Below are 26,410 nucleotides of genomic sequence, written 5' to 3'. Positions count from 1 at the left end.
TAATGGTATTCATTGAGTGCTTACTGTGTGCAGAGCACTGTACTAAGCACTTTGAGGGAATATGCTACAACAGTAGGTAGACATGTTCCCTGCCTGCAACGAATAGACACATTCCCAGTCTGCAACGAACTTAACCTTTCTGACATTTTTCTTGAGCAAGAAGGCCTGGACATGGTTGGTTTGGGAGGGAGGGAAGAAACATATTCTTATGAGGAGAGGCTGTTAATCAGCCCTTGGTATTGTTAAGTGATTAAGCACTAGAGTCTCAAAGACTATTGGGGATTGCTCTTGGCCAGAGGTCAAGATGTAATCAGCCTCAGTTTAATGCAGCATGTCTAGTGAAAGAGCACGGGCCCGAGAGTCAAAGGCCCTGGGTTCTGATCCTGGCTCTGCCATTTGTCTGCTGTGTGACTTTGGGCAATCATTTCACTTCTCTTTGCCTCAGTTTCCTCATCTGTAAAATGGGGATTAAGACTGTGAGGCCCATGTGGGACAGGGAATGTGTCCAACCTGATTATTTTGTAAATTATTTTCACTTAGTACAGTCCCTGGCAAATAGTGTTTAACAAATACAACAGTGAATATTCTTAGTAAAATAGCATGTGGAACACTAGAGACATAGTCCTGATCCACAAGTTACTCACAATCCACACAAGTAATAATAATAATAATAATGATGTTGGTATTTGTTAAGTGCTTACTATGTGCTGAGCACTGTTCTAAGCGCTGGGGTAGATACAGGGTAATCAGGTTGTCCCCCAAGAGGCTCACAGTCTTCATCCCCATTTTACTGATGAGGTAACTGAGGCAGAGAGAAGTGAAGTGACTTGCCCACAGTCACAAAGCTGACAAGTGGCAGAGTCGCAAATTGAACCCATTATCTCTGACTCCCAAGCCCGGGCTCTTTCCATTGAGCCACGCTGCTTCTCTAAGTAGTGGGGTGTGTGTGTGAGCAAGCAGATAGAATAATTAATGAGCAGTGTATATCAACAATAACTTGACTGCAAGTTCCTCCACTAGATTGTAAGATCCTTGAAGGCAGGGATAGTCTATCGACTTTATTGTACTGTACTATCCCAAGCACTTAATACAGTGCTTTGCACCCAGTAAGCAGCCCATCGTTACACCGTGGATTGAGCTAAAGGTCCACAATAATATTAAAATAAATAGCTTCCACAGTCCATAAAGGTAGTAGCCTAAAGAGTCATCACTGCTTCATTCATTCAATCATATTTACTGAGCGCTTACTGTGTGCAGAGCAATGAATTAAGCGCTTGGGGAGGACAATTCAGCAACAAATAGAGACAATCCCGGTCCACAATGATCTCACAGTCTAGAAGGGGTGAGACAGACATGCACCGGTCAAATTAAAAACAATATCAATCAATATATCAGTTATCTCTTCTTCTGTAATATAGAGACTCCATACAGAAAATACCTAAATTGCTTTAATAAGCAAAGCATACAAACCGCTTGGGTCTTACTAAAGTGCATATAAAAAAACGTACTAATCACTCGGAACAACAGACCTTAGTTACAATTTGCCACAGTCCTCTCAATGTTCTAACAGTAGCAGTTATAATAAGTCCTTCCTATGTGCCAAGCACTGTTCTAAAGGTGGAGGTGAACACAGTACAATCAAATCAGACACAGACCCACAAAGGGCTCACATTCATTCACTCAGTCATATTTATTGAGTGTTTAGTGTGTGCAGAGCACTGTACTAAGTGCTTGGAAAGCACAGTTCAGCAACAGACAGAGACAATCCCTACCCAACAACGGGCTCATAGTCTGTGGGAGGAAGAACAGGGATTTAATTCCCATTTTGCAGATGAGGAAATTGAGATGGAGAGGAGGCAAGTAACCGGCCCAGGGTCACAGAGCAGGCATGTGGCACGCCAGAGTTTGAACTCAGGTCCCCCTGACTCCCAGGTCTGTGCTCTTTCCACTAGGTACACTGCTTCCCACAGTTCATTCATTCATTCAATAATATTTAGTGAGCGCTTACTATGTGCAGAGCACTGGACTAAGCGCTTGGAATGTGCAATTCGGCAACAGATAGAGACAGTCCCTGCCCAGTGACGGGCTCACAGTCTAATCAGTTCTAAAGGCAGGAATTGTGGCTTCCAAACTGCAGGGTTAATTGGGAAGCAGCAAGGCTAGTCTAGGCATCAGGCACTAATAGACCCCGGGTGAACTGGATTTATGATTTTTTTAATGGTATTAAGCACTTCCCATGTGACAGACACCATACTACGTTTTTGGGTAGATACAAACTAATCGGGTTGGACGCAGTCCCTGTCCCACATAGGGCTCACAGTCAATCCCCATTTTACAGATGAGGTAACCGAGGCCCAGAGAAGTGAACTGACTTGCCCAAGGTCACGCAGCAGAGCAGGGGTTAAAACCCAGGTCCTTCTGACTCCCAGGCCCGTATCCACTAGTCTACACTACTTATCGGGGTGGGTGCATTGGGTCGTTTCCTCCCTTCAAGCTCTACAGTGCTGTTACTGTCAGCCTCTTGGATTCATTTAATCATTTACTGAGTGCTTACCGTGTGCAGAGCACTGTACTAAGCACTCCGAAGAGTACGATGTAACAAACCTTGATTCTGAAGGTATGCGGGGAACAGGTGACTCTTGGGATCTCTCTCAGGAATTGCCTAGATGTCTCCTTTTTCTGGGGAATCACATTCTTCGGGTCCTAGATCCCATCTCTCCCTGACGCAGCCTAGGCCTGGGGTTCTGCAGTAGTTAAGCAAGCTGTCCCCGGCTCAGTTAGCGGCAGCGGCGTTCACCTTGTGGCAGAGCTTTGTAGACCTTCGTCTAATATCTGTTTTATGCCGTCGAGTCGATGCCGACCCATAGCGACACCACGGACACATCTCTCCCAGAACGCCCCCCTCTCCGTCTACAATCATTTTCGTAGTGGATCCGTACAATTTCGTGGTAAAAATCCAGAAGTGGTTTACCATCGCCGCCTTCCACGCAGTAGACTCGAGTCTCCGCCCTCGACTCTCTCCCGTGCTACTGCTGCCCAGCACGGGTGAGTTTTGACTTGCAGCAGATCGCCTTCCCCTCGCTAGCCACTGCCCAAGCTAGGAACGGAACGGACAGGCCTCTGCTTGACTCTCCCTCCCGTAGCCGAGACTGGTAGAGGACTGGAAACCCTCCAGATGCAACCCTGAGAGGGACTAGCGTAAGTAAGCGATCACAACGGCTGAAGGAATGAACAGTGATCCATTTTCTAAAGAGGCAGCTACAGGAACTATCTTCAAGTATGTGGACATGTACAGGGAGAGTACTCACTGAATTTCAAGACCAGTGGAGTCCAAACAATAAAAAAGGGTTTTTTATGGTATTTCTTAAGCACTTACTCTGTGCCAGTCACTGTACTAAGCCCTAGGGTATTTGCAAGCTTATCAGCTTACTATAATAATTGTAATAACGTTGGTATTTATTAAGCGCTTACTATGTGCAGAGCACTGTTCTAAGCGTTGGGGTAGATACAGGGTAATCAGGTTGTCCCACATGAGGCTCACAGTCTTCATCCCCATTTTACAGATGAGGTAACTGAGGCCCAGAGAAGTGAAGTGACTTGCCCAAGGTCACACAGCAGACAAGTGGCTGTGAAGCAGCGTGGCACAGTGGAAAGAGCACGGGCTTTGGAGTCAGGGCTCATGAGTTCGAATCCCAGCTCTGCCACTTGTCGGCTGTGTGACTGTGGGCAAGTCGCTTAACTTCTCTGTGCCTCAGTTCCCTCATCTGTAAAATGGGGATTAAGACTGTGAGCCCCACGTGGGACAACCTGATTCCCCTGTGTCTACCCCAGCGCTTAGAACAGTGCTCGGCACATAGTAAGCGCTTAACAAATACCAACATTATTATTATTAAGTGCTTAGTATGTGCCAGACACTGTACTAAGCGCTGGGGTGGATATAAGCAAATCAGGTTGAACACAGTCCCTGACCCACATGGGAGTCAGTCTCAGGCCTGATTTTACAGGTGAGGTAACTGAAGCCTAGAATAGTGACATGACTTGCCCAAGGTCACACAGCAGATAAGTAGCAGTCAGAATTAGAACCCATGACCTTTTGACTCTCTGGCCCGTCCTCTATCCACTAGGCCTGGATAGATCCATGGATGAGCTGTCCATGTTTAGTCTGTGAGCCCGTGTTTAGACTGTGAGCCCGTTATTGCAACTCTGTTGCCGAATTGTACATTCCAAGCGCTTAGTACGGTGCCCTGCACGTAGTAAGCGTTCAATAGATACTATTGAATGAACAAATGTTGGGCCACTGGAGGGAAAACTGGGAATGGAGAGAGGAGAGTCATGGAGGTTGGGTGGTCCATTCTTCATGATGAGAGTGCCCCGGTTGAAAGACCGGATGGAGCAGTCACTTCAAACCCTTCATTCCTTTGGCCACCCTGAGTTGCTCCCACCTGTAAAAATGGATGAACCACTATTTGCTCACTTACCGGGCTCTCACCTGCAATGGTAATTGATTGTAAAAGAAGCAGCATTTGCTGATTCCTGGCTTCTAATAAATATACCCACAGCGTGCCTAGTGAACCTCCTTTGTATTAGAAGGCGACGCTGCTGACGGTAGGGTGAGCCAGGCGGTGGGTGGGGTGGAAAAGACAGACCCGTGACCAGTAACCAAACTACTTAGGCAAGCTCTTCACAGGCCAACCTCTTCTGCCATTAAATCCAAAATCATGACACAGCACGGGGGGAGAAACTGAGTGTAAAACTTCTCAGAGAGCCCACAATGCTATTCTTTTCCCCCTCCTGACCTTATTAAGCCGCGTCGAGTGCCATAATCCAACAATGCTTATGAAACGTATGAGGGGATAATGGAAATAACTGGTATTTGTTAAGCACTTACTACTCAGAGGCGGTGAAGACATAAGATAATCACTTCTCATAGAGGCCATAATGCTATTCCCTTTCCCCTCCCTTGACCCTTATTAACGCACACTGAGGGTCATAATGCACAGTGGTTTATGAAATGAGTGAGGGGACAATGGTAATCATTGTGATATGCAAGAGCATCGGGTCCCAAAGGGGGCTCACCGTCTAAGTAGGAGGGAGCAGGATTTAATTCCCATTTTACAGGAAATTTCACTGAGGCAAAAGAGAATTTGAGGCACCTTGCTCAAGCAGACAAGTGGCAGAGTAGGGATTAGAAACCAGGTCCCGATTTCCAAGACCGTGTTCTTTCCACTAGGCCACACTGCTCCTCGCGGGCAGGCCGCGCGTCTATCAGTTGTATTCTCCCAAGAACAAGATAGCGCTCTGCACAAAGTAAGCGTTCAGTAAATATCATTGGTTGATGAATTGATCTCCCAAGCTCTTAGTACAGTGCTCTGCACCCAGTAAATGCTCAATAAATACCGTTGATAATGGCAGCAGGCAGTGAGGTCTCACGGACAGGGAGTGGGTGTAATAGCTCCAGATAGCATCTACTAAGTCTATCGTACTCTCCCTACCACTCAGTACAGTGCTCTGCACATAGTGAGTACTCAATAAATACCACTGATTGATCAGGGAAGCAGCATCGCCTAGTGGAGAGAGCCCGGCCTTAGGAGTCAGAACGACCTGGGTTCTAATCCCGGCTCGGCCGCTTGTCAGCTTCGTGACCTTGGGCAAGGCATTTCTTCTCTGGGCCTCAGTTCCCTCATCTGTAAAATGGGGATTAAGACTGAGCCCAGTGTGGGACAGGGACTGTGTCCAACCTGATTAGCTTGCATCTACCCAGCGCTTCAATAGCGCTTGACACATAGTAGGCTCTCAACAAATATCCCTGATAGCTGAGACATGAATCCTTAGGCAAGACACAGCCCCTGGATACCATTCATGCCTCTCAGTCTAGAAGTTCGGTTAAGTAATCCAAAATTACTGGAGGCCGAGAAACCGAATGGGCCTGGGAGTCTCTCCAGAGAATTCCAGGGGTCTTGGAGACCCTGAAGTTCCAGATTAGGTGAGACCCAGCACAGCCTTTTAAAATCTTTCATTACAAGTGTTTCTGGGTCCCCACAGGTGAAAATAATTCAATTTCACAAAATGACAACAAAGAAAAGATATTGAACTTGACCGGACTGGTTTGGGCTTCCCCGTAACCCGGGGATTAAGTTGCAAGTGCAACTTTATGAGAAAATGGATCTCTTAAAAACAAGTTCAGACCATCTGGCCCTGAGCTAACGAAACCTCGACGAACATCACTGGAGGAATGGAGCTTGAACTATCGTTTCCTTCTTGGGGGTGAAGAGCCCCAGGACATTGCCTACGGTTAAATGTGGTGAGATGGGCTTCCATCACTTTGGCAGCTTTGGCTGCTACTGGGACTGTTCTACCTGCATTTCCAATTTCAGGAACAGACCACAGACTCCGCCATTAGGGAGTTAGATCCGTGGACCATCCAGCCATAAACTCAGCATCCAAATTATTATTAAGTGCCATCGTTGTTTCTGATTCTAAACGACTCTATGGATATATTTTCCCTGTCTTCTGCCATAATCCGTAACCTTACTAATGGTTCTTCCATTGTCGTTATTATGGTTTCTATCCATCTAGCTGCTGTTCTGCCTCTTCCACGTTTTCTCTGGAGTTTGCCTCACATTAGTGTCTTCAAAGAATTAGTCCTCTTGATTATGTGTCCAAAATACGCTATTCTAAGTCGAGTCATTTGGCCTTCCAAAGACCACCTTGGCTTCTTTTGCTCCAAAATACATTTGTTTGTTTTTCAGGCCATCTGTGGTATTTGCAAAAGCCTTCCCCAACCCCACATTTCAAAAGAATCAATCTTTCTATCCTGTTTTTTCACTGCCTAGCTTTCATTTCCACACACTGTCACTGGCAACACTGTAGAATGGACAATTTGTATATTTTTGTGGCAGTTGTTACATCAGCACATTTCATGACTCTTTCCAGGCTCTTCATAGCAAATCTTCCTAACTTGATGGCCCGTGTGATGATTGACCTGTGTGATGCATGGGATTTTTTGAGCGCTTACTGTATGCAGAGCACCCTACTAAGCTTTTTGATTGAGAACAGCACGGTAGATGTGGTTACCACAGTCTCTTCTCTCAAGGAACTTGCGATCTAGTAATTGACCTCTCTTCCATGGATTTATCTAACGCAGTCATGAGACTATTGATAAATTCTATATATTCCATTATATATTCCATATTCCTTCCACCTTCTAACAGCAGGAGTCCCCCATAGCTCAGTTCTATTCTCCCTCTAACCTGGCTTCCTTGGAGAACTCATTCATTCCCATGGCTTCTACTGCCATCTCTACACAGATGATTCCCAAATCTACCTTTCCAGATCTGATCTCTCTCCTTCAGTGTCACATTTCCTCTGACCTTAAGGACATCTCTCCTTGCATGTCCTGCCAACAGCTCAACATGCCCAAGACAGAACTCCTCATCTTCCCCCCAAACCCTGTCCTCTTCTCCTTGTCTTTTCCATCACTGTAAACAGCACCACTATCCCCCGCTGTCTCACAAGCCTGTTACCTTAACATTATCCAAGACTCATTCATCCCACGCATTCAATCTTTTACCAAATCTTGTCAGTCTTACCTTCACAATATCTCTAGAATCCTCCCTTTCATCTCCGTCCAAACTGCCACCATGGCGATCTAAGCGTTTATCATTTCATGTCTTGACTACTGCATCAGGATCCTCGTTGACCTCCCTTCCTCTTGTCTCTCCCCTCTCCAGTCCATACTTTAGTCTGGTGTCTGAATGATTTTTTCTGAAAAACAAATAAACGGGCAAACCAAAAAAACCCCTCAAAACATTCAGTCTCTATCTCTTTACTCCTCAAAAACTTCCAGTGGTTGCCCATCCATCGCCTCACCTAACAGTGTCAATGACCTTAAAGCATTCAATCAGCTCTCCCCATCCTACCTTTCCTATTACCCTGATTTCCTATTACAACCTAGCTTGCACACTTTGCTCCTCTAACACCGATCTACTCTCTACCTTGACCTCATCAATCCCTCTGCTGCAGACCTTGCTCACTCTTTCTGGCCTGGAACCTCATCCCCCAGCATTCTTCCCACCTCCAAAACCCTCCTAAAATCACATCTCTGAAGCCTTCCTGACTCAGTCATTTCCTTTATCTCTCCTCTGGATGAACTGTGCATTTGGCTGAGTATCCCTTAAGTACTTTGATACTCACTGCACAGAACTATGTACTTATCCTTGTATTTTATTATTTCTCCCATCTGTAATTCATTTTAATATCTGTTCCCCCTGCGACTGTAAGCTCCATGGGGCAGGGATTGTTTTTAACTACATTATTATATTGCAGTCTCTCAAGCACTTAGTACAGTGCTCTGCACACAATAAGTACTCAGTTAATACCATCAATTAATATTCAGCTCCACAGTTTGCTGTGGTTTGTGCTCAGTGTTCACTTAGTGTTAAAGCTGTTTTGGTTTTCCGTCTACCTTTCAGAATAATAATAATAATGATGGTATTTGTTAAGAACTTACTATATTCCAAGCACTGTAATGATTGCTGGGGTAGATACAAGATAATCAGGTCCCAATTTCAGGATGGAACTCTGATTAGTCTTCTGGTTCTTTCTTCTAGGCCATGCTGATTCAGTGGATAGCCTTTCCCTGATACTATAAATTCTATCGCATTATTATGTCCACCCCTTTCTTGATTTAACAGACGGGTATACAAGGATAGTTTTGTGAGTATTGTGTTTTATTTTGCATGGTTCTCCATGTTGTTTCCTAGTGTGGAAGGCTTTCGAAAGGATGGTGGAGTGTATGTCTTGAAAATCCCCAAAGAAATAAATGCCATGCCATGAATAGGCCCCCTTGAAGCCCCCAAATTAATGATAATGATTAGTCAAATTTATTTATCTTTTGCTGACTAAAGTATTTGTCTTGCCTTGCGCTTTGTTCTTTTTTTACATTTTTAAGTCCCAAAAGCAATAAAACGTGTTATCGGTATTTAAAGTTATTAAAATAGTTCATCATTTGTCAGATTTCCTCTAAATTGAATGAGCTCCCGAAATATCAACATTTGGAAAACTTCTCTCATGTCCAAACATCTGAAGGGCATACAGAGATGGTATGAAAGCTGTGGGCCTTGCCCTAACGGACTGATAGTGGACAACCAAATGTCCATTTACTGTTGTCCTTGGTTAGATGGAACGGATATTTTTAGAGAAGCAGTGTGGCTCCGTGGAACGAGCCCGGGCTTGGGAGTCAGAGATCATGGGTTCTAATCCCGGCTCTGCCACGTGTCAGCTGTGTGACTGTGGGCAAGTCACTTCACTTCTCTGTGCCTCAGTGACCTCATCTGTAAAATGGGAATTAAAACTGGGAACCCCATGTGGGACAACCTGATCACCCTGTATCTACCCCAGCGCTTAGAACAGAGCTCTGCACATAGTAAGCGCTTAACAAATACCAACATTATTATTTTAGGCCACATTTGGATTCAGGCCCTCCCTTTAATTCCAATTTCTCTTGGGACTGAGCCAAAGACATTCTCCAGAATTCTTTCTGGTTTGTGGGGGAAAGCCCAAATGCTTATCTTCAAAATCTGAATTCAGATGGGGGTTCTCTGAAGACTTCAGCGTAGGCAGCGGTGACAGTCCCTATCCTCCAAGAAAGATCACCCTTAAGGTAATCAGTCATTCGGCCGTACTGAGTGCTAACTATGTGCCGAGCTGAGCCGGATCAATCAGAAACAGTATTTATCGAGTCTCTCGTAGAGGCAAGCCCTTCGGTAAAAACAAACATCCGCATGCCACGAAATACACTTCAAAAGGGCCTGGGTGAGCACAGTAACCAGATGAAGAATCGGATGGGTTTGATGAGACGTTGGTTTAATTTTCACTCTGTACAGAAGGTGGAGCCAAATGCATATCTAACTAGGGAAAGGTTTTGCTATTAGTCCACCGCCTTTTGGTAGTGAGACATTCGATCGATTGTATTTATTGAGCGTTTACTGTGTGCGAAGCACTGCAACTCAGTACCGGGGAGGGTACAATAGAAGATTCGGTAGACTGCCCCCAAGGACGGGAAAACAAACCTTGACCACCATTGACTTTTACTGAGGAATTAGCCGAAAGCCTCTTCGTGGGATCTTTGAGTTTAGGTCTCTTGGGGAATCAAAATGGAAATCAGAAATAGCCCTTCTATTGAGCTCTCTTGTTCAGACCCAAATCTATTCTCCATCTACACAAATACAGCACAATACAAAGACAATGGATTAAAGGTACTGAGCCATAACAAGATGCGTTATTTTTCTAGAGTAAACATTTCCTTCAGCTCTCACAGGGGATCTCAGAAAGTTATTAGCGGAGAATCAGAAGATGACAGTATCCCCCTGCCTGCTGCAGGCATTGAAGGAATCAGTCCTAGTGGAATATCCGGTTAAAATAAAATGAATCAGATCCCCACCTAATAATCCAGCCCCCTTAATTATGATCAAGGGACACCGTTTAATCACTTTCCCACTCTGACACTCTAGAGGTCAAAAACGTGTCATACGCTGATGTGAGTTTTGCCTTAACACTTAGCGAGGCTTAATTTTATGCTCTTCAAGACAAAGAAACCTTTGCGATCCTTGACGTAGAACAACTTCCGGGGCTTGGGATAACATTACTAGTGGGATTATAATTCCGAGTTAGCCTGGTCTCTTCCCATTGCGTAGATGGAGAATTTTAATTTGGAGTTAGTCTCCAAGAGGTAGGATCAGAATGGCCTGGGAGCAAGAACTGAAGAACCCATCTGACAGAGGTCTGACAGTTCCCGGGCCTGGTCTGGCAGCAGGATTTTCTGCAAATCACAGACTATCCAACGTCCTCCTGAAGAACTGAACAATACCCTTAGCTTTTTTTTTTTTCCAATTTAAGCAACGTGCGCTTCTGTGAGAGGAGCCCAGAATGACCCTTCGCTAAGAACAATGGTCAAGACTTGTCTCTGGGTGATCTAGTGGGAGGGCACTCTCTCTTTCAGCTGCCCTGGCTCGGGCGCACCCCCGAAGCAGAGTTACGGGGTGCCGCGCCCCGTTTTCAGAGGAGATGGACCGCGGGGTCCGGGCCTTAGTTAATTACAAGGGCGAGAACTGAGTCCCCCAAAGCGGGTAAGGGGAGACACCCGAGCGGCTCGTAAAGTTGGGAGCCGCCGCGGCTTTAGAGTTCTGTCTTTGTGCTCTTTCCAAGAGGGCGTAGCTCCATCCAGGAGGAGGGGCGAGGAAATCTGGGGCTAATCCAACACAGCCTTGACCCGAATGATCGCACCGGGCCCACCAGCCTGCCCCTCCGCTTCTGTTTCCTCGCTCCGATAAACGCTCCGGCAAGAAACTGGAGGCTGAGCTCACACCGGGACTCCCTTTGTGCGAAGCGTAGAGATGAGAGATGTAGGCTAGGCAAAACTCAGTGTGTCAAACCACTCCCTCCAGAAACATGCCGTGACTGGGTTAGTTACTGTAGGAAACTGGCAAAAAACCGTGGGCCAGCAAGGCGGGGAAAAAGTCATTTTGGAGGATGTGTTTATTTTGGACGTCTGGCTGCTTCTCCCCCTCGGTCCCCCACTCTTGGCATGCGAGGTGTAACTCAGGGAGAGGAGGGAAATGATGCGTTGTAAAAGTCACTCCTTCCCTCCTCAGCTCCTTCCGACCCCTGTCAGATTCCCATCGGGACACCCTTTCTGAGCATGGAGAGTGACATTTGGCTTCTCGTCTCCTGGGCTCCTTTCCTTAAACTTTGGGGGCCTGCCTTTTTTTCTCTCTGACTCCAGACGTCAAAGTTGGTCTGCTTTTCCGGGAGTCTGAAACAAAGACAGAGTCACTCATTCCAGAAGAAATAGCTCAGTGGCCTTGGACTTGCCACGCTGAACCCACGTTCCTTTGACTTTATAGGCCCGGCCTAAACCTCTACTTTCTCCTTGTCTCCTTTTCTCAATATACTTTTCAAGCTGGGGCTGGCTGCTCCTTCCTCTCTCCCTTCTCTCCTCCCTTCTCTCCTCCCCTTTCCTCCTCCTCTTCCCCCTCCCAACCCCTCCTCCTCTAGTCAGTGGCTCGAAACTTTTTAAAAGCTCTCTGTGCTCAAAGTTAGGGGGGGAAAAACTTTTATGAGGGATCAGCACTTTCAATAGGGGGAAGGAGCGAGTGAGGAGAGCACAAAATAGCAGCAGCCTTTTAAACTTTAAATAGACAGGTTGGAGAGACTGAACTAGCTTTTCCATTTTCCTACACCCACCGAGAGTTCTACCACTTGTTGGACGGCTTTACTCTCAAACTAGAGAAGGTAAGTTTGAAAGTTTGGATTTTGCTTTTTCTCCTCTTTCAGCCAAACTTCCAGAAATGCTGTAAATGGATTTTGGGGAGCACAATGGAGAAAGCTGGGGACTGTTCTGTAGGTTTTTTTGGTTTTTTTTAAGTTCAAGCTTTAAAATGCACAGGTCTTTTTAGGATTTTACAAAAGATTTTCCAAAGTTTTGCCAGTTAATTCTGCAACAGGTAAAATCTGGCCCAGATTTTTCCAATTTGGATTCTGCAGTAATTTCCTGGATCCTTGGGTGAAAATATCTTCATTATGGATGGTTTCCTGAGCATTATTTTACTGCATATTTCCAGCGAAATGTAGGTGTGCTTAGGACCTGGCAGGAACGAAAGCATCTTTCTAATTGGATGTGGTTCTTTGTTCTGAACTCTTCCCATTTGCATTTCCACATAGTTTACTTTCATATGGAAATCTAGATTGAACTTTATAGCCTGATTGAAACCAACCTTAACTGGGGGCTTGGGTTAAAAAAAGCCCCTTGTTACTAATCTGGTGACTTTCACACTGTCATACCCCCCACATCTGTCCCCCAGCCCGAGTACTTTTCCCTCTCTTAAACCCAAAGAGGTAACGCGGCCATATCCGTGTTGGATTTTTTTCTTTTTTCCGTAAAGTCAATCTGTTCAGTTACTCTCTATCAACTCCTGAAAAGAGAATCTTGGGCCAGCCTAAGGAAGGGCTTGCGATTCTTCCATCACCACGCTGGCAAGTTCATTTTAGAAGCCAACGAGTGGGTTTTGAGGGGAGGGAAAAGCCCCAAGTGCACGTCGGAACAGGGATTCAATAAAAGGAATCACAAAAGAGCGAAACCGGCCAGCCGGCTCGTCTTCGGGAACCCCCTCTCTCGTCCCCAACCCCCCTCCGACCTTCCGACCCTATAGTTCACCGTGGCGCCTGCCAGTTACCTGGGGAATAGAAAATGGAGTGGGAGAGAGGATGAGAAGAAGGCCGAGCAACAAAGGATAACTGTTACCGGCATCAGAAACGTTCCGTTCCTTACCCTCCCTAGTGCCCAAGTCCCCTTTCCGGATTTTCTCTCTCATGCCACAGACTAAGCCTGAAGGGTCTTGTTGATCTCTGACTAGCCCTGCTGTGGAGAAGCACATGGCTACTTTCTCTTCCCAGAGAAAGGGAAACAAAAAGATCCACCGGAGCAGCAGCGTGTGCCCGTGATGTGTGAGTGTGCGAGCGGCAGCAGTCACCGGGAGGTGCGATTCTGCCATCTTAAACATCTGGATCGCTCCTTTCTGCAGGGCGGGAGCAGTCCCTGCATCTTGAAATATCCCCTCCTCCCCTCCCGCACTGCCATTTTTCCCTCCAAATCTGGCCAGACACAGACACTAATGGCCGGGAGGGGGAGGAAGGCCGGGGGAGAGGATCGGGGTGTGTTTGTGTGTGTCTGGGTCTATGTTTGTGTGCTGGCGCGTGTGCATGTGTGTTCGTATGCTCGCACTAGAGGCTGTGTTCAGAAGGGATCAGGGAAGGAAACAATAGGTGTAAGTCTAATTCCTCCTCCCGCCACACACATGCACACACGTACACGCACACACTCACGCACGTCCCTACCGACCTTAGCCCCACAGTGTGCCGCCAGCTGAGGGAGATGTGTTGACACAGAGGAGGGCAGCTTGGGGTTTCTCTGAAAGTTGCCTGTGGGTGTGGAAGGGTCGAATTGCTGATTCCTCAAGGGTCTCTCAGGGCTCTCTACGGTTTCCTGTCCCAGGGAGAGAGAGAGGTGGACAGGGCAGGCCCCGTCACCACTCTCGGCAGAAGGAGAAAGGAGAAATCCTCCCCTCGGCAAAGGAGTATCGCGAAAACCAAAACTGGCTGTTTTGGCCCTGCCTCCGCCTTCTCCATCTGCCCCCCACTCCTGTACTCTTTCTCCTCTTCTTAGCCAGGTTCTGTTGCAAATTGATGTTCCCGTCCCAGAACATTGATTTCTTCTTTAGACGTCTACATGAGAGAGACCTGAGATCTGACTTCCACGGTCTTTGCTGCAGTTTGTCCGGAACTTAAAAAACAAAAAGTTGGGGGCAGAAAGACCACCGATAATGGTATTTGTTAAACGCTTACTATGTGCCAAGCACTGTTCTAAGTGCTGGGATAGATACAAGGTTGTCAGGTTGTCCCACGTGGGGCTCACATTTTACAGATGAGGTCACTGAGGCACAGAGAAGTGAAGCACCTTGCCCAAAGTCACACAACTGACAAGTGGCAGAGCCGGGATTAGAACTCACGACCTCTGACTCCCAGGCCCGGGCTCTTTCCAGTAAGCCACGCTGTTTCTCCTGGAGCCCTCAGTCTGGGGAAAGGGTATAGAAAATTTCAGACTGGGTCTGCTGGTCAAGTACCAGGACTTTAAGAGAAAAGAAATGGAGACTGGTTCTCCCTGCCCTTGCTCAAGAAGAGGTTTCAGTGCCATAATAAAAGGTAAAAGGTGAAAGGAGACTAGGTCAATCAATCAGTCAGTGGTATTTATTGAGTCCTTACCTCATGCAGAGCGATGTACTAATCGCTTGGGAGAGAATAACGCAACAGACTTGGTAGACGTGTTCCGTGCCCACATTGAGCTAACAGTCTAGAGGGGAGTTTACGTGCTTCAGGAGAAACCTGGGTTTAGCGATGGGTCAAAGCCAATGCCTCAGTGTCCTCTCAAATGCCCCAGATCACCCCATCGTACATGTGTGTCCCCCAGCGTGTGGCTGATAAACATCTCTTCTTTTTGGGAGTCGTAGGGGAGGGGACAGCAAAAATAATGCCAAAGGTTTAGCCCCTTGAACCCCTGAGTTTCAAGTTGTGTGGAAATTTTCTAGCCAGTTCTCCTTCCTCACACTTCACAGCTGCTCTGGCTCCGGCTGACTCCCTCCTGGTGTGTGTGTGTGTGTGTGTGTCTAGGAATCCAGGAGATTCAAAAGGATTCTTTTGCTGCCATCATCAGAGCGGCTCTGTTTTCCTTTCCCAGGTTTTTGTTTGCCTTATTTGTGCGAGCCTTCCGTTCAGGCCCAGACCTGCAGGATGCCGGGGGAGGGGTGAGGGTCTCACACATTCCTTTCCATTAATATCATTTAATATCGCTGTTGTGTGGCTCAACTGCAGGTCTGGTCAGATGGAGGGACATGGGTGATGTCGGCTAGAACCTAAAACAATTCCATACTCGGCTTTTCATGCCTAGTAATATTGGCACGGGAGCATGAGTGCGTACGCACACACACACTCTCTATCTCTTTGCCTCATGTTGTACCCTATCCAGCCAAAGAAGCAGGGATAAGAATTTTCCGGGTGGTTTCGCTGAGAGTACCTAGAGATTGCTGAGGCCAAACAAAACAACAACTTATCCGTAGGAGATTTTAGGACTCCCTCAGTTCTGAACCTGGACGCTTGCATAGTATCAGGATGATTCGCTTCATAGTTGGTATTAAGCACCAACTTTGGGCAAAGCACTGTAGGGGAAAAGTAGATCGATTATAATTTTTTTTTTCTGGTGTTTGTTAAGCGGTATGTGCCAGGCACTATACTCAGCACTGGGGTAGTTATAAGCTAATCAAGATGGACACCGTCTATATTTCACAAGTCTTCACTCCCTTTTTACAGATGAGATAGCTGAGGCACAGAGAAGTGAAGTGATTTGCCCGAGTTTGCACAGCAGACAAGTGGCAGAGCCAGGATTAGAATCGTGGTTCTAATGTATCCCAGGCCCGTGCTGTATCCACTAGACCACACTGCTTCTCGATGCCTCTTTATCAATTAGTAGTAGTTAGAGAGCAGTTACTTACTGTGTGTCAAGCACTGAACTAAGCACTTGGCAGAGCACAATACGTGATCTCTGCCTACAATAATAATAATGAAGATGGTATTTGTTAAGTGCTTACTGTGCACCAAGCACAATACCAAGTGCTGAGCTTGCTGTTTGACACTGACCAGCCTGCTCCTGCAAGCTCTTTGTGTCCCTCCCATCCCCCGTGACCCTGAAGTGGAGACCCATACCTGACTTTTGACCCTTCAAAATGATTCTCTAGCTTTCTAAGCAATCGCTTTCACGTGTGAGGAAAACTGATTAAATCCACACTAGTGATGCTTTCCATTTTCCGCATATGTTATTCAGAGGGGCTGAAGTTTTGGAATGCCTCGAACACAAACAAGTAAACAGCTGCTCCTCCCTCATGACTGATTTCCCTCACCCACTTCCCTGCCACCCTTTAAATATCGAAATCTCAAAATGTCCCATCTTTATCAGCTGCTCTCAAACTGAAACACCGTAGCATCCTTGATTGCCGCTGCTCCATTTGTCCTTGTAAGGACCCTGAGGACTTTTTCAGGCAGTTTCTCCTCTTTATTCCCAGTTCTGGCATGGGGAAGGGAGGGGAGGCTTAAAACGATTTCTAATAGTCGTGTGGTTTCACGTTGTCTCAGGCCCCAATTGAGCCCTTGCAGAAATGAAACATAGTGCTCTTTAAAGGGTTTAACCAAGAGAAGCATGTCATTCTTGTTTAGAAGGAGCAGCTTTTCTCCTCAGTCCACCATGTGGATAAAGACGCGGCTTCTCCACAGGCAAGGTGAAGTGCAGAATTGGGGAAATAGTTGAAGAACTTGTCAAGTAGACAAGCATGATCAATTCAGGCCGTTGTCTCCCTCTCCCCAGCAGACTCCTGAATGATCGGGTTAACTGCTTCAATTCTTCATTTCAATTTTGCTGAATAGGGAGTGGTTCATTACAGAATGGAATCAAATTAAAAGGAAGCCATCATTCTCTGAGTTTGGGAATAAGTGCCTGCGTTGTGAGAGAGCCGGGGGGGAGGCATTGACAGTGCTCTCCACTCAGCATTAATCTGCAGGTTACTGCTCCACAAAAAAAAAAAAACAACAACAAAAAATAACCACCAGGATTCTCTGACGTTGAAGAATGCGTTCAACAAGACATGTTTCATCTTGAAGTTTAGACAGCCAGCTGTAATGAACGCACTTTGTAAATGCTCAAACGCACAGAAAAAGGGCACCAATATTGAGAAATGGCAAGATCTGATCAGGATAGGGTATGCTCGAATCAGAGTGTAGTGTAATTTCACTTCTCTAATGCCAGCCTTCTCACTGTACCTTGATCTCGTTTATCTCGCTGCTGACCCTTTGCCCATGTTCTCCCTCCCCCTTCATATCTAACACACCACCACTTTCCCCACCTTCAAACTTACTAAAATCATATCACCTCCAAGAAGCCTTCCTCCAACTAAGCCTCATTTTTCCTACTCCCTCTCCCTTCTGCTTCTCCTACACACTTGGATCTGTACCTTGTAAGCGCTTGACATTCACCCCACCTTCAGCCCCACGGCACTCACGGACATATCCATAATTTATTTTATTGTGCATTTCTCCCTCTTAACCGTCAGTTCCCTGTGGGTCGGGAAGAGGTATACCAACTTTGTTGTCTTGTACTCTCTCAAGCACATAGAACAGGGCTCTGCACTCGAGGCATTTAATAAATGCCACTGATTGAAGATAATGCAATTCAACAGGTTAAAAACAACACCCCTGCTTTTCCCTCGCTACTTTTAGAATGTGTGGCACCATTTAGAAGCCTCAAGCTACAGTAGCAGTCTCTGTCTAAAGGGGCGGGAACATTAGTCTTACAGTTGGTATGTTTGATACCTAAGTTTCAGGACCGATTCCTCCTCTAGGATAGTAGGATGCATTGTTTCCTAAGATGATGGAAAACTTTCTCTTAAATCCTTTCACCTATAGTTCTACTCACCGGAGACTCAATCGGTGGTATTTATTGAGCAGTCACTGTGTGCAGAGATCTCAGAAGGACTTTCCTTCTCTGGACTCCAGACCCCGGCCTGGAGAGAGGCATAAATGGACAGCCCCTCCCCTCTCCCCTACTGGAGACCTATTAGTTTCCAGATTTAGCGGGGAATAAGATGGAAGATGGGGGATTGGGAGAATCAGCTCGGTCCTTCAAGCACCGGACTCCGTGTTAAGAATAACACAGGGGGAGGTTCCCTTTGAATTGTCCCTGCTCAACATCCCAAAGCAGAACTTTCCCAATCAATCAATCGACCAGTGGAATTTATTGAGTCCTTTGTGCGGAAAACTACTAAGCACCTGGGCGAGTACGATGCAACAGAATTAGCAGGCGTGTTGGAAAGGAAAACACAGCAATTTTGATCGTGGTTTGTTACCCTGCCACTTTGCTGTCTTGTTGAGCGAAAGATTTGGTGGAGGAGGGACACAGTAAGCAAGATGGCCCCTTGGATAAATGAGACAATTTTGATCTTGATTGTGTGTGATGTATGTGGTGACGAGTTAACACAGTTAGTGTTGAAGGGAAATTTGTGCTCCATGGTCATGGCAGGTGCTGCTTGCTGGTCGTGATCCAGAGGCCTTTTGGAATTAGGTCTCAAGGGATGCCCGCACTCGAGTATTGCCTCCAGTGAACCAGGCTGGGGAGGGAAATGAAACACTCTAGCGCCGACATCCCTTGAGACCCAATTCTAAAAGACCTCTGTGGATATTCCATTCGGGACTTTGCTTTTCATTTCCGGATGTGAAGGAGTTTTTCACCAGGCCACCAGCACTTCTGTGCCCTCTTGTAAATTTTGAATAGACACATGAAACACTGCCTAACAATGCTGCTCGTAAAAACCATAGGTTTTTCCCAGTTGACACCCTCGTGGCTGTTGACACCCTTGTTAGTGGAGGGCCGAAGTGGTGCACCGATGAAGGATTTTCAGAGTTTTCAGACAGACCCGCCTGAGGGTTTTCCTTATTCTTTGAAGCTGATCTTCAAAGATTATTTTTCGAAGCCAAACTAGAAGGTACTAACTAACTGCAACAATGCTTCAGAGATGAATCGCCTCACATCCGTTGATACTTTTCCAAAAACTCTGTTATGTTGATGCCCCTGGGTGGGCTGTCCTGCCCCTTCATACAGAGCCTAATATTTTAGTCAAAGATTAGGTCTTCTGCTCTCCTTCCAAGATTTTCTGACCTGAGGTCTGCACTCTAACAGGGCCCTCAGTGGGTCACATAGGGTATTGGATCCCAATGAGAAGCAGTGTGACCTAGTGGATAGAGCCGGGGCCCGGGAGTCAAAAGGTCATAGGTTCTAATCCCTGCTCCTCCACACCTGCTGTGTGATCTTGGGCAAGTCACTTCACTTCTCTGGGCCTCAGTCACCTCATCTGTAAAATGGGGATTAAGATTATGAGCCTCATGTCAGACAGGGAATCGGGTCCAACCTGATTACCTAGTATCTACCCCAGGTCTTAGTGCCTGGCACATAGTAAGCGCTTAACAAACACCATAATCATCATCATCGTCGTCATCAATGACTCCTGTTCTTCTCTGCTCCACTCCCACGAGCCTACTTGGCATTCTCAACCGGCTCACTCCAATCTCACATCTGCCCTCTCTGTCGTCCTGCCCCTCTCTTCCCTCCATCACAGGGCTCTTGAGAATGGGCTCCTCTGACCAATCCTTCCCGGTCTGGAAAGATGGGACGCTATCCTGCTTTAGGGGCGGGCACTGACATCCCCAGTTCCGGTTTCCCCACCGGCTCCAGGGCAGGCTCTCCTCTATACCATTGCGATCGATAATAACCGCGTTGCCAATTCATAAAGCGTGAGTCTAAAGTAGACCGAGAGCGCCTTGTGGGCAGGGAACTTGTCGGCCAACTCTGTTATGTTGTTCTCTGCCGAGTGTCTACTGCAGTGCTCGGTACAAGGTACTGAGATTTGGGATTTTAGCACCACCTTTGAACAGAGCACTGTGCCGGGTGCTGGGGAGAGGTGCAAAGGGACAGTGAGTGGTGCAGTGGATAGAGAATGGGCCCAGGAGTCAGTGGGTTCTAACCATGGCTCCACCACTCATCTGCTGTGTGACCTTGGGCAAGTCGTTTCACTTCTGTGCCTCAGTTACCTCATCTACATAATGGGAGATTGAGACTGAGCCCCACATGGGACGCGGAACTATATTCGACCCGATTTGCGTGTATCTAACCCAGGGCTTAATACAGTGTCTGGCACATAGTTCTTAACAAATAGGAAAATTATTAATATTATTACATTGAATTGGCCCATAGGCAACTCGGCCTAGGCGGGAGTGGAGCCAGCCATGCGAGGAAAGAAACAAGATAAAGAAGCCAATAGAAAATTGACAAAAACAACAATCTGCGGCATATTAGCACTTGAATTCTGAGCGATCGGCAGGGCCTGATTGCGAAAGTTCTCCGTCCCTCTGTTCCCTCACCTTGTGGCAGCAGTTACAGATATGCTGCGGGAAGCATCGGATGATCCAGGGATGGCGGATTGGGGGTCGGGGTCAAGGAGGGGAGGACAGGCCAGTGTTGCTCAGAGGGAGCCCTGAGACTTCTGCCATTGTCTTCTGAGGGACCCGCAAGTGGACTGGAGAGGTCCCCCATATTTTCGGGGGGAGAGGGAGAATCGTGAGATCTAGGCCTAGGTACAAGGGATAGAAAAGAGGGGCTCCTGAGAGATCCTGCCGGGGGAGTTCCTGTCGGGGGATGTCTCCGGACTCGGGTGGACTCGGACCGCGGCCGGACCATTTCGATCCATGGGAGTCATCGGGTGCTTACTGGGTGCAGAGCGCTGTACTGAGCGCTTGGGAACAGAGTCGGCCGGCACAACCGCTGCCCACAGTGAACTTACAGTCCAGAGGGAGTTTAGCGTTAAGAGAGCACAGGGAAAAGCAGCATGGCGTAATGGAGAGAGCACGGGCCTGGGAGTCACGGGTTCCGACCCTGGCCCCACCACTTGTCTGTGTGACCTTGAGCGAGTCACTTCACTTCTGTGCCTCAGTGACCTCATCCGCAAAACGGGGATCGACCCCGTGAACCCCTCGTGGCACCCGAATTGCTCGTATCCACTACAGCGCTTAGCCCAGCGCGTGGCACGTTGTAAACGCCAAACAGATACCGTGAATATTCTTATTATTAATGCTGAAAACCCCCTCTTCTGCTTCATTTCCAGGCAGTCCCCGGGCACCATGGGGGACTGGAGCGCCTTGGGCAAGCTCCTCGACAAAGTCCAGGCCTACTCGACGGCGGGCGGGAAGGTCTGGCTGTCGGTCCTGTTCATCTTCCGGATCCTGCTCCTGGGGACGGCGGTGGAGTCGGCCTGGGGGGACGAGCAGTCGGCCTTCCGGTGCAACACGCAGCAGCCCGGGTGCGAGAACGTCTGCTACGACAAGTCCTTCCCCATCTCCCACGTGCGCTTCTGGGTCCTGCAGATCATCTTCGTCTCGGTGCCCACCCTCCTCTACCTGGCCCACGTCTTCTACGTCATGCGCAAGGAGGAGAAGCTGAACAAGAAGGAGGAGGAGCTGAAGGTGGCCCAGACGGACGGGGTCAACGTGGACATGCACCTGAAGCAGATCGAGATCAAGAAGTTCAAGTACGGCATCGAGGAGCACGGCAAGGTGAAGATGCGTGGCGGCCTGCTCCGCACCTACATCATCAGCATCCTCTTCAAGTCCGTCTTCGAGGTGGCCTTCCTGCTGATCCAGTGGTACATCTACGGGTTCAGCCTCAGCGCCGTGTACACGTGCCAGAGGGCCCCCTGCCCGCATCAGGTCGACTGCTTCCTCTCCCGGCCCACGGAGAAGACCATCTTCATCATCTTCATGCTGGTGGTGTCCCTGGTGTCCCTGGCCCTGAACATCATCGAGCTCTTCTACGTCTTCTTCAAGGGGGTGAAGGACCGCGTCAAGGGCCGGAGCGACCCCTACCACTCGGCCACCGGCCCCCTGAGCCCCGGCAAGGACTGCGGCTCCCCCAAGTACGCCTACTTCAACGGCTGCTCCTCCCCCACGGCCCCGCTCTCGCCCATGTCCCCGCCGGGCTACAAGCTGGTGACCGGCGACCGGAACAACTCCTCCTGCCGCAACTACAACAAGCAGGCCAGCGAGCAGAACTGGGCCAACTACAGCGCCGAGCAGAACCGGATCGGCCAGGCCGGGAGCACCATCTCCAACTCCCACGCCCAGCCCTTCGACTTCCCCGACGACAACCAGAACACCAAAAAGCTGGCCGCCGTCGGGCACGAGCTGCAGCCTCTGGCCGTAGCGGACCAGAGACCCTCCAGCCGGGCCAGCAGCCGCGCCAGCAGCAGACCCCGGCCCGACGACCTGGAGATCTAACTCTCCCCGACCGCCCACCCGGGTACGCGACGGGGCCGGGGGGAGGGGGAGGCGGAGGCGGACGGTCGGTCGGTACTCTCGAGTCTCCCGCGGGCGGCTCGGCTGACGAAGGGACTTGGAAGAGGAACGGAAAAATATTCACGTGCTTGTTGGAGGTGTGTGGGGGGGGGGGTGGGGTCGGGCAACAGGCGGGGGGCAGGTGGGGAGGTACAAACACCTTGGTATTTAAAAATAGGCGAAGGAGACGTCGGAATTCGCCCAAAAAAAAAAAAAAGCAAAAAGATAAGTAGGTAGGACACCCTTCTTCCCCTCTAGGGAGGTTCGATGTAGGAGAACGCGTGGGAACGGGTCGGTTTCTGGAAGAGTTCTGCTTTCTGTCACGGAACTGAAATCGCTCTGGTCAAGATGAGATGTCTGGGGTTGCAGACCCCCTGCCCCCTCCTTTCCCCGTCCCCTTCCCCGCTTTTTATTTCTTTTTGGAACAAGTGGAAACACCTAGGGCTGCCCCTCCCGGTCGAGAACATTCCATTGTGAAAATTTTGCACTTTGAAGGTAAACTTCTCTGGGTATGACCCTCTAGGTGTCAATGGACGTGTGTCAGGATTCCCGCCGGATCGACTCCGGTTTCCGAGGTCGGGCCTGGGAGCCTCCCTCCTCACCGCCTCCCGCCCTCCACCGCGTCCCCTCAGCTCTCTCTCAGACAGGTAGATTTCCTTCCAGAGGCATTCGCGGGAGGCCCGCTTTCGTCCCCGTTCAGGACACCCGCATTCTGAGTGCTAGCACTGTTCACAGCCAGATACTCATATAGTGAATTCTCAAGACCGCACCACTTGAAGATTGGGGAATTTGACCGTCGGGCAGAGAAGCCCCCATGCTTGTCTTTTTGTTTTTTTTTTTTACGTCCCACACTAGTGTGTGTTAGAGTGTTTTTCTAGGCTGTATGTAGGTACAGGACTATGCGGTATGATCTCACAAGCACAGATTTTTTTTTTTTTCAAGTAAGTACACACACAACACACACACACACACACACACACACAGAGGAGTGTGCAGAGTAGAATGTTTTCTCATGGATTTTGTGGTGTGGGCCGATAACGGTGTTTACATTATATGATTCCTGCTGTGCGAGTTAAAGCACACTTTTTTAGTTCTCTCTCTCTCTTTAAAAAAAAAATTCTGTAACATTTTCAATGTATCCTATTATGGATACGTGTTCTGTTGATTAAGGTTAGCTTTGGAAAATAGCGATAATGCTATTCCTAGCATGAATGATTTTCTTTTTCTGAAATGTAATCATTGATGCTTGAGTGATAGAGTTTTTAGTACTGTAAACAGGCTTTAGTTATTAATGTGAGAAATGTAGGAGAAATGCTTAGAGCTGGTCTTTTATTGAACTGTGCCTCCATAAGTTTGCAGGAACTGGTATCGGGGTGGGAGGGGAAAAGGGAGGGCCGCCCACCTCAAATAATCACCCCACCTTGATTTTGCGTTCTACTGCGATAGTATTGCGGCAGTTCGCTCTTCCCGGATGACCGGCGATTTTAATGTTTTCCTTAGATTTGGAATGCACAGGAGGCTGGACGTTTTGAGTACATATGTAACTAATTTATTGAAGAAAAAAAAGCTAAAGAAATCTACCAGTTTCTTCAAATGCATAACTTCTCTCCTTTAAGCCCATCACAGACGAATGGGGGCGGGAAGAGAGAATACCTCGCGTGGTTTCATCCCGAAGCACGCAGATGGCTTTGTATGAGACGAAATCTTAATTTGTTTGACATTCCATGTTAAACGACTGCCACGTTCAGTTTCATCGCATGAATCCATCCGATCGTGTTTTTCTGGAGAGCATTCTTTAGTCAATAAAGTTTTAATTTAGTATAAAACCGGCTTCTCGGTCTCATTTTGGCGTGGCTCTTACTCCTCAGCGTTCTTGGTGTCCCTTTGGCTGTAACTATTGAGCATACCAATGCTGTTTCCATGCAGACTTGTTGACAGAGATTTATGTGACCAGGCTATAAATCTGGTGCCCCGTTCTTCCAAGTTCCTGCTGTGGTAGGAAAGGGGAGACGCGAGCAGAATCACAAATCGAACCATATTGGATTGCAACCCGCACCGAGGCCAAGATGGTTGGGTTCCAGAAGCATCTAGTCCAGTGCTCGGTGCGTGGAAGTCCAGGTCGGAGTTGGAAAATCCAACCCCCGTCCAATTTAAAAAGGATATGAGGTCTTCGCCACAGACGGTAACACGTGTTTTTTAGCCTGTCCGTAAGTGGGGCGAAGTCAGGGGAGAGAACGAGGAAGTCCGTTAGATACATGCCACAGTGATCACTTACTGTGCGCAGAGCACTGTATCAGGTGTTTGGGAAGCGGAGTTGATAAACTCACTGTGAGCAGCAAGTATATCTTGGGTGAGATTCGCAACGGCCTCCTGACTGTAAGCTCGTTGTGGGCAGGGAATGTGTCCTATAGTACTCTCTCAAGTGCTTAGTACAGGGCCGTGCTCACAGTACACGTGCAGGAAATACGATTGACTGACTGAAACTGGTTTCGGGGTTGTCAGCCCAAATCCTGGCTCGCCCCGGCCTAGAACCATGTCTGCCGTGAGCCAGTAGTGGCTGTCAAACTATTGCCGTCCAATGCTGTGTAGAAGTCACTGCTCCACTGCTCCTGAGCGTCCAATTTCATACCAGCGGATAACCTCAGATCCTGGGCGAATTCAACTTTTCTCTGCTTTTTTAAGCACTCAGTTTGGGCCAGGCACAGTACTGAGAGCTGCGGTAGATGCAAGCTAATCAGGCTGGACACAGTCCGTGTCCCACGTGGCCCTCGATCCTCATTTTGCAGATGAGGACACCTGAGGCACAGAGAGGTGAAGCGACTTACCCAAGGTGACACGGCATACAAGAGGTGGAGCCGGGAGTAGAACCCGAGTCCTCTGATTCCCAAACCCGTGCTCTTTCCACTAGGCCACGCTGCTTCTCTAGCAAGTCTTTTAACACGATCCCGGCCTAGAGTTTTCCACAAGGCCCTTGGGCTGGCCCGTTCACCCTATATATCCTGAGCCATCGCGTGAGTTTACAAAAGTTCACAGTGCCATTTGTAAAATCCCGAAAGACACCTGGGGGGTCCATCAGGTCTAAATCGTGGCCTTACGCAGAGTGGTGCCCGATTTGCGACCTGTAAACCTATGAAACTTCATCCATTCATTCATTCAATCGTATCTATTGAGCGTATACTGTGTGCAGAGCACTGTATTTGGGAAGTACAATTCGACAACAAATAGACACAATCCCTACCCAACAACAGGCTCACAGTATAGAAGGGAAGAGACAGACAACAAAACAAAACAGCACGCGGACAGCAATTCGGTCAGAGAACTGTCTGCTGCCGGGCCTAAAGGGGAAAGTATAGAAAACACGGGCTGTGAAGACAGTGAAACTGGATTCATCAGCTTGGCCTAGTGGAAAGAGCACGGGCCGGAATCAGAAGACCTGGCTTCTTTTCTCGGCTCTGCTACGTTATTTGCTGTCTGACCTCGGTTAAGTCACTTCCCTTAGGGGCCTCAGTTACCTCAACTGTAAAATGGGGATTCAATACCCGTTCTCCCTCCTACTTCGACTTTGGGGCCCATGTGAGACAGCGACTGTGTCCAACCCGATTAACCACTATCTGCCCCAGTACTTAGAACAGTGCTTGACACATAGCTGGTTCTTAATAAATCTAATAATAATAATAATGGACCAAAGTTTTTTCCTTTTTTCTTTGCACCTTGTATGTGGTTAGTCGAGCCACCTGGACGGGGTTGAACCTAAAGCCATCTGGAAGGATGGATAGATGCCAGAGAGGTCTGAGTTACTCCAGTCTCGGGCTCGTTGTAGGGGGATGGCGGAGTTTGCAGGTTGGCAGGTGCTGGAATGGGGTTGGGGAAAGAAGGC

General features: G+C 48.1%; 1 protein-coding gene and 1 non-coding gene across 2 annotated transcripts; one reads left to right on the top strand and one right to left on the bottom strand.

Annotated features, from left to right (window-relative positions):
- Positions 1 to 3,055: 3,055 nt before the first annotated feature.
- On the bottom strand, positions 3,056 to 3,193 carry LOC114809323. The gene has a single exon (XR_003757110.1). It is a non-coding gene; the product is annotated as a small nucleolar RNA SNORA7 (small nucleolar RNA).
- An 8,838-nt stretch (positions 3,194 to 12,031) lies between these two features.
- GJA1 (gap junction protein alpha 1) lies at positions 12,032 to 24,359 on the top strand. The gene is made up of 2 exons (XM_029057743.2): positions 12,032 to 12,291; positions 21,309 to 24,359. Exon 2 carries the CDS (start codon positions 21,325 to 21,327, stop codon positions 22,474 to 22,476), a length of 1,152 nt encoding a protein of 383 aa, XP_028913576.1. The 5' UTR covers positions 12,032 to 12,291; positions 21,309 to 21,324; the 3' UTR covers positions 22,477 to 24,359.
- The last annotated feature ends 2,051 nt before the right edge of the window (positions 24,360 to 26,410 follow it).

The sequence above is a fragment of the Ornithorhynchus anatinus genome, chromosome 2 (assembly GCF_004115215.2).
Source record: "Ornithorhynchus anatinus isolate Pmale09 chromosome 2, mOrnAna1.pri.v4, whole genome shotgun sequence".
Taxonomy (NCBI): Eukaryota; Metazoa; Chordata; class Mammalia; order Monotremata; family Ornithorhynchidae; genus Ornithorhynchus; species Ornithorhynchus anatinus.
Note: the sequence above shows the minus strand (reverse complement) of the source record. Positions and strands in the feature narration are given on the sequence as shown.

Bases quoted from the DNA above. Each gene is read 5' to 3' on its own strand.
- GJA1 (XM_029057743.2), top strand. From the start codon at position 21,325: ATGGGGGACTGGAGCGCCTTGGGCAAGCTCCTCGACAAAGTCCAGGCC.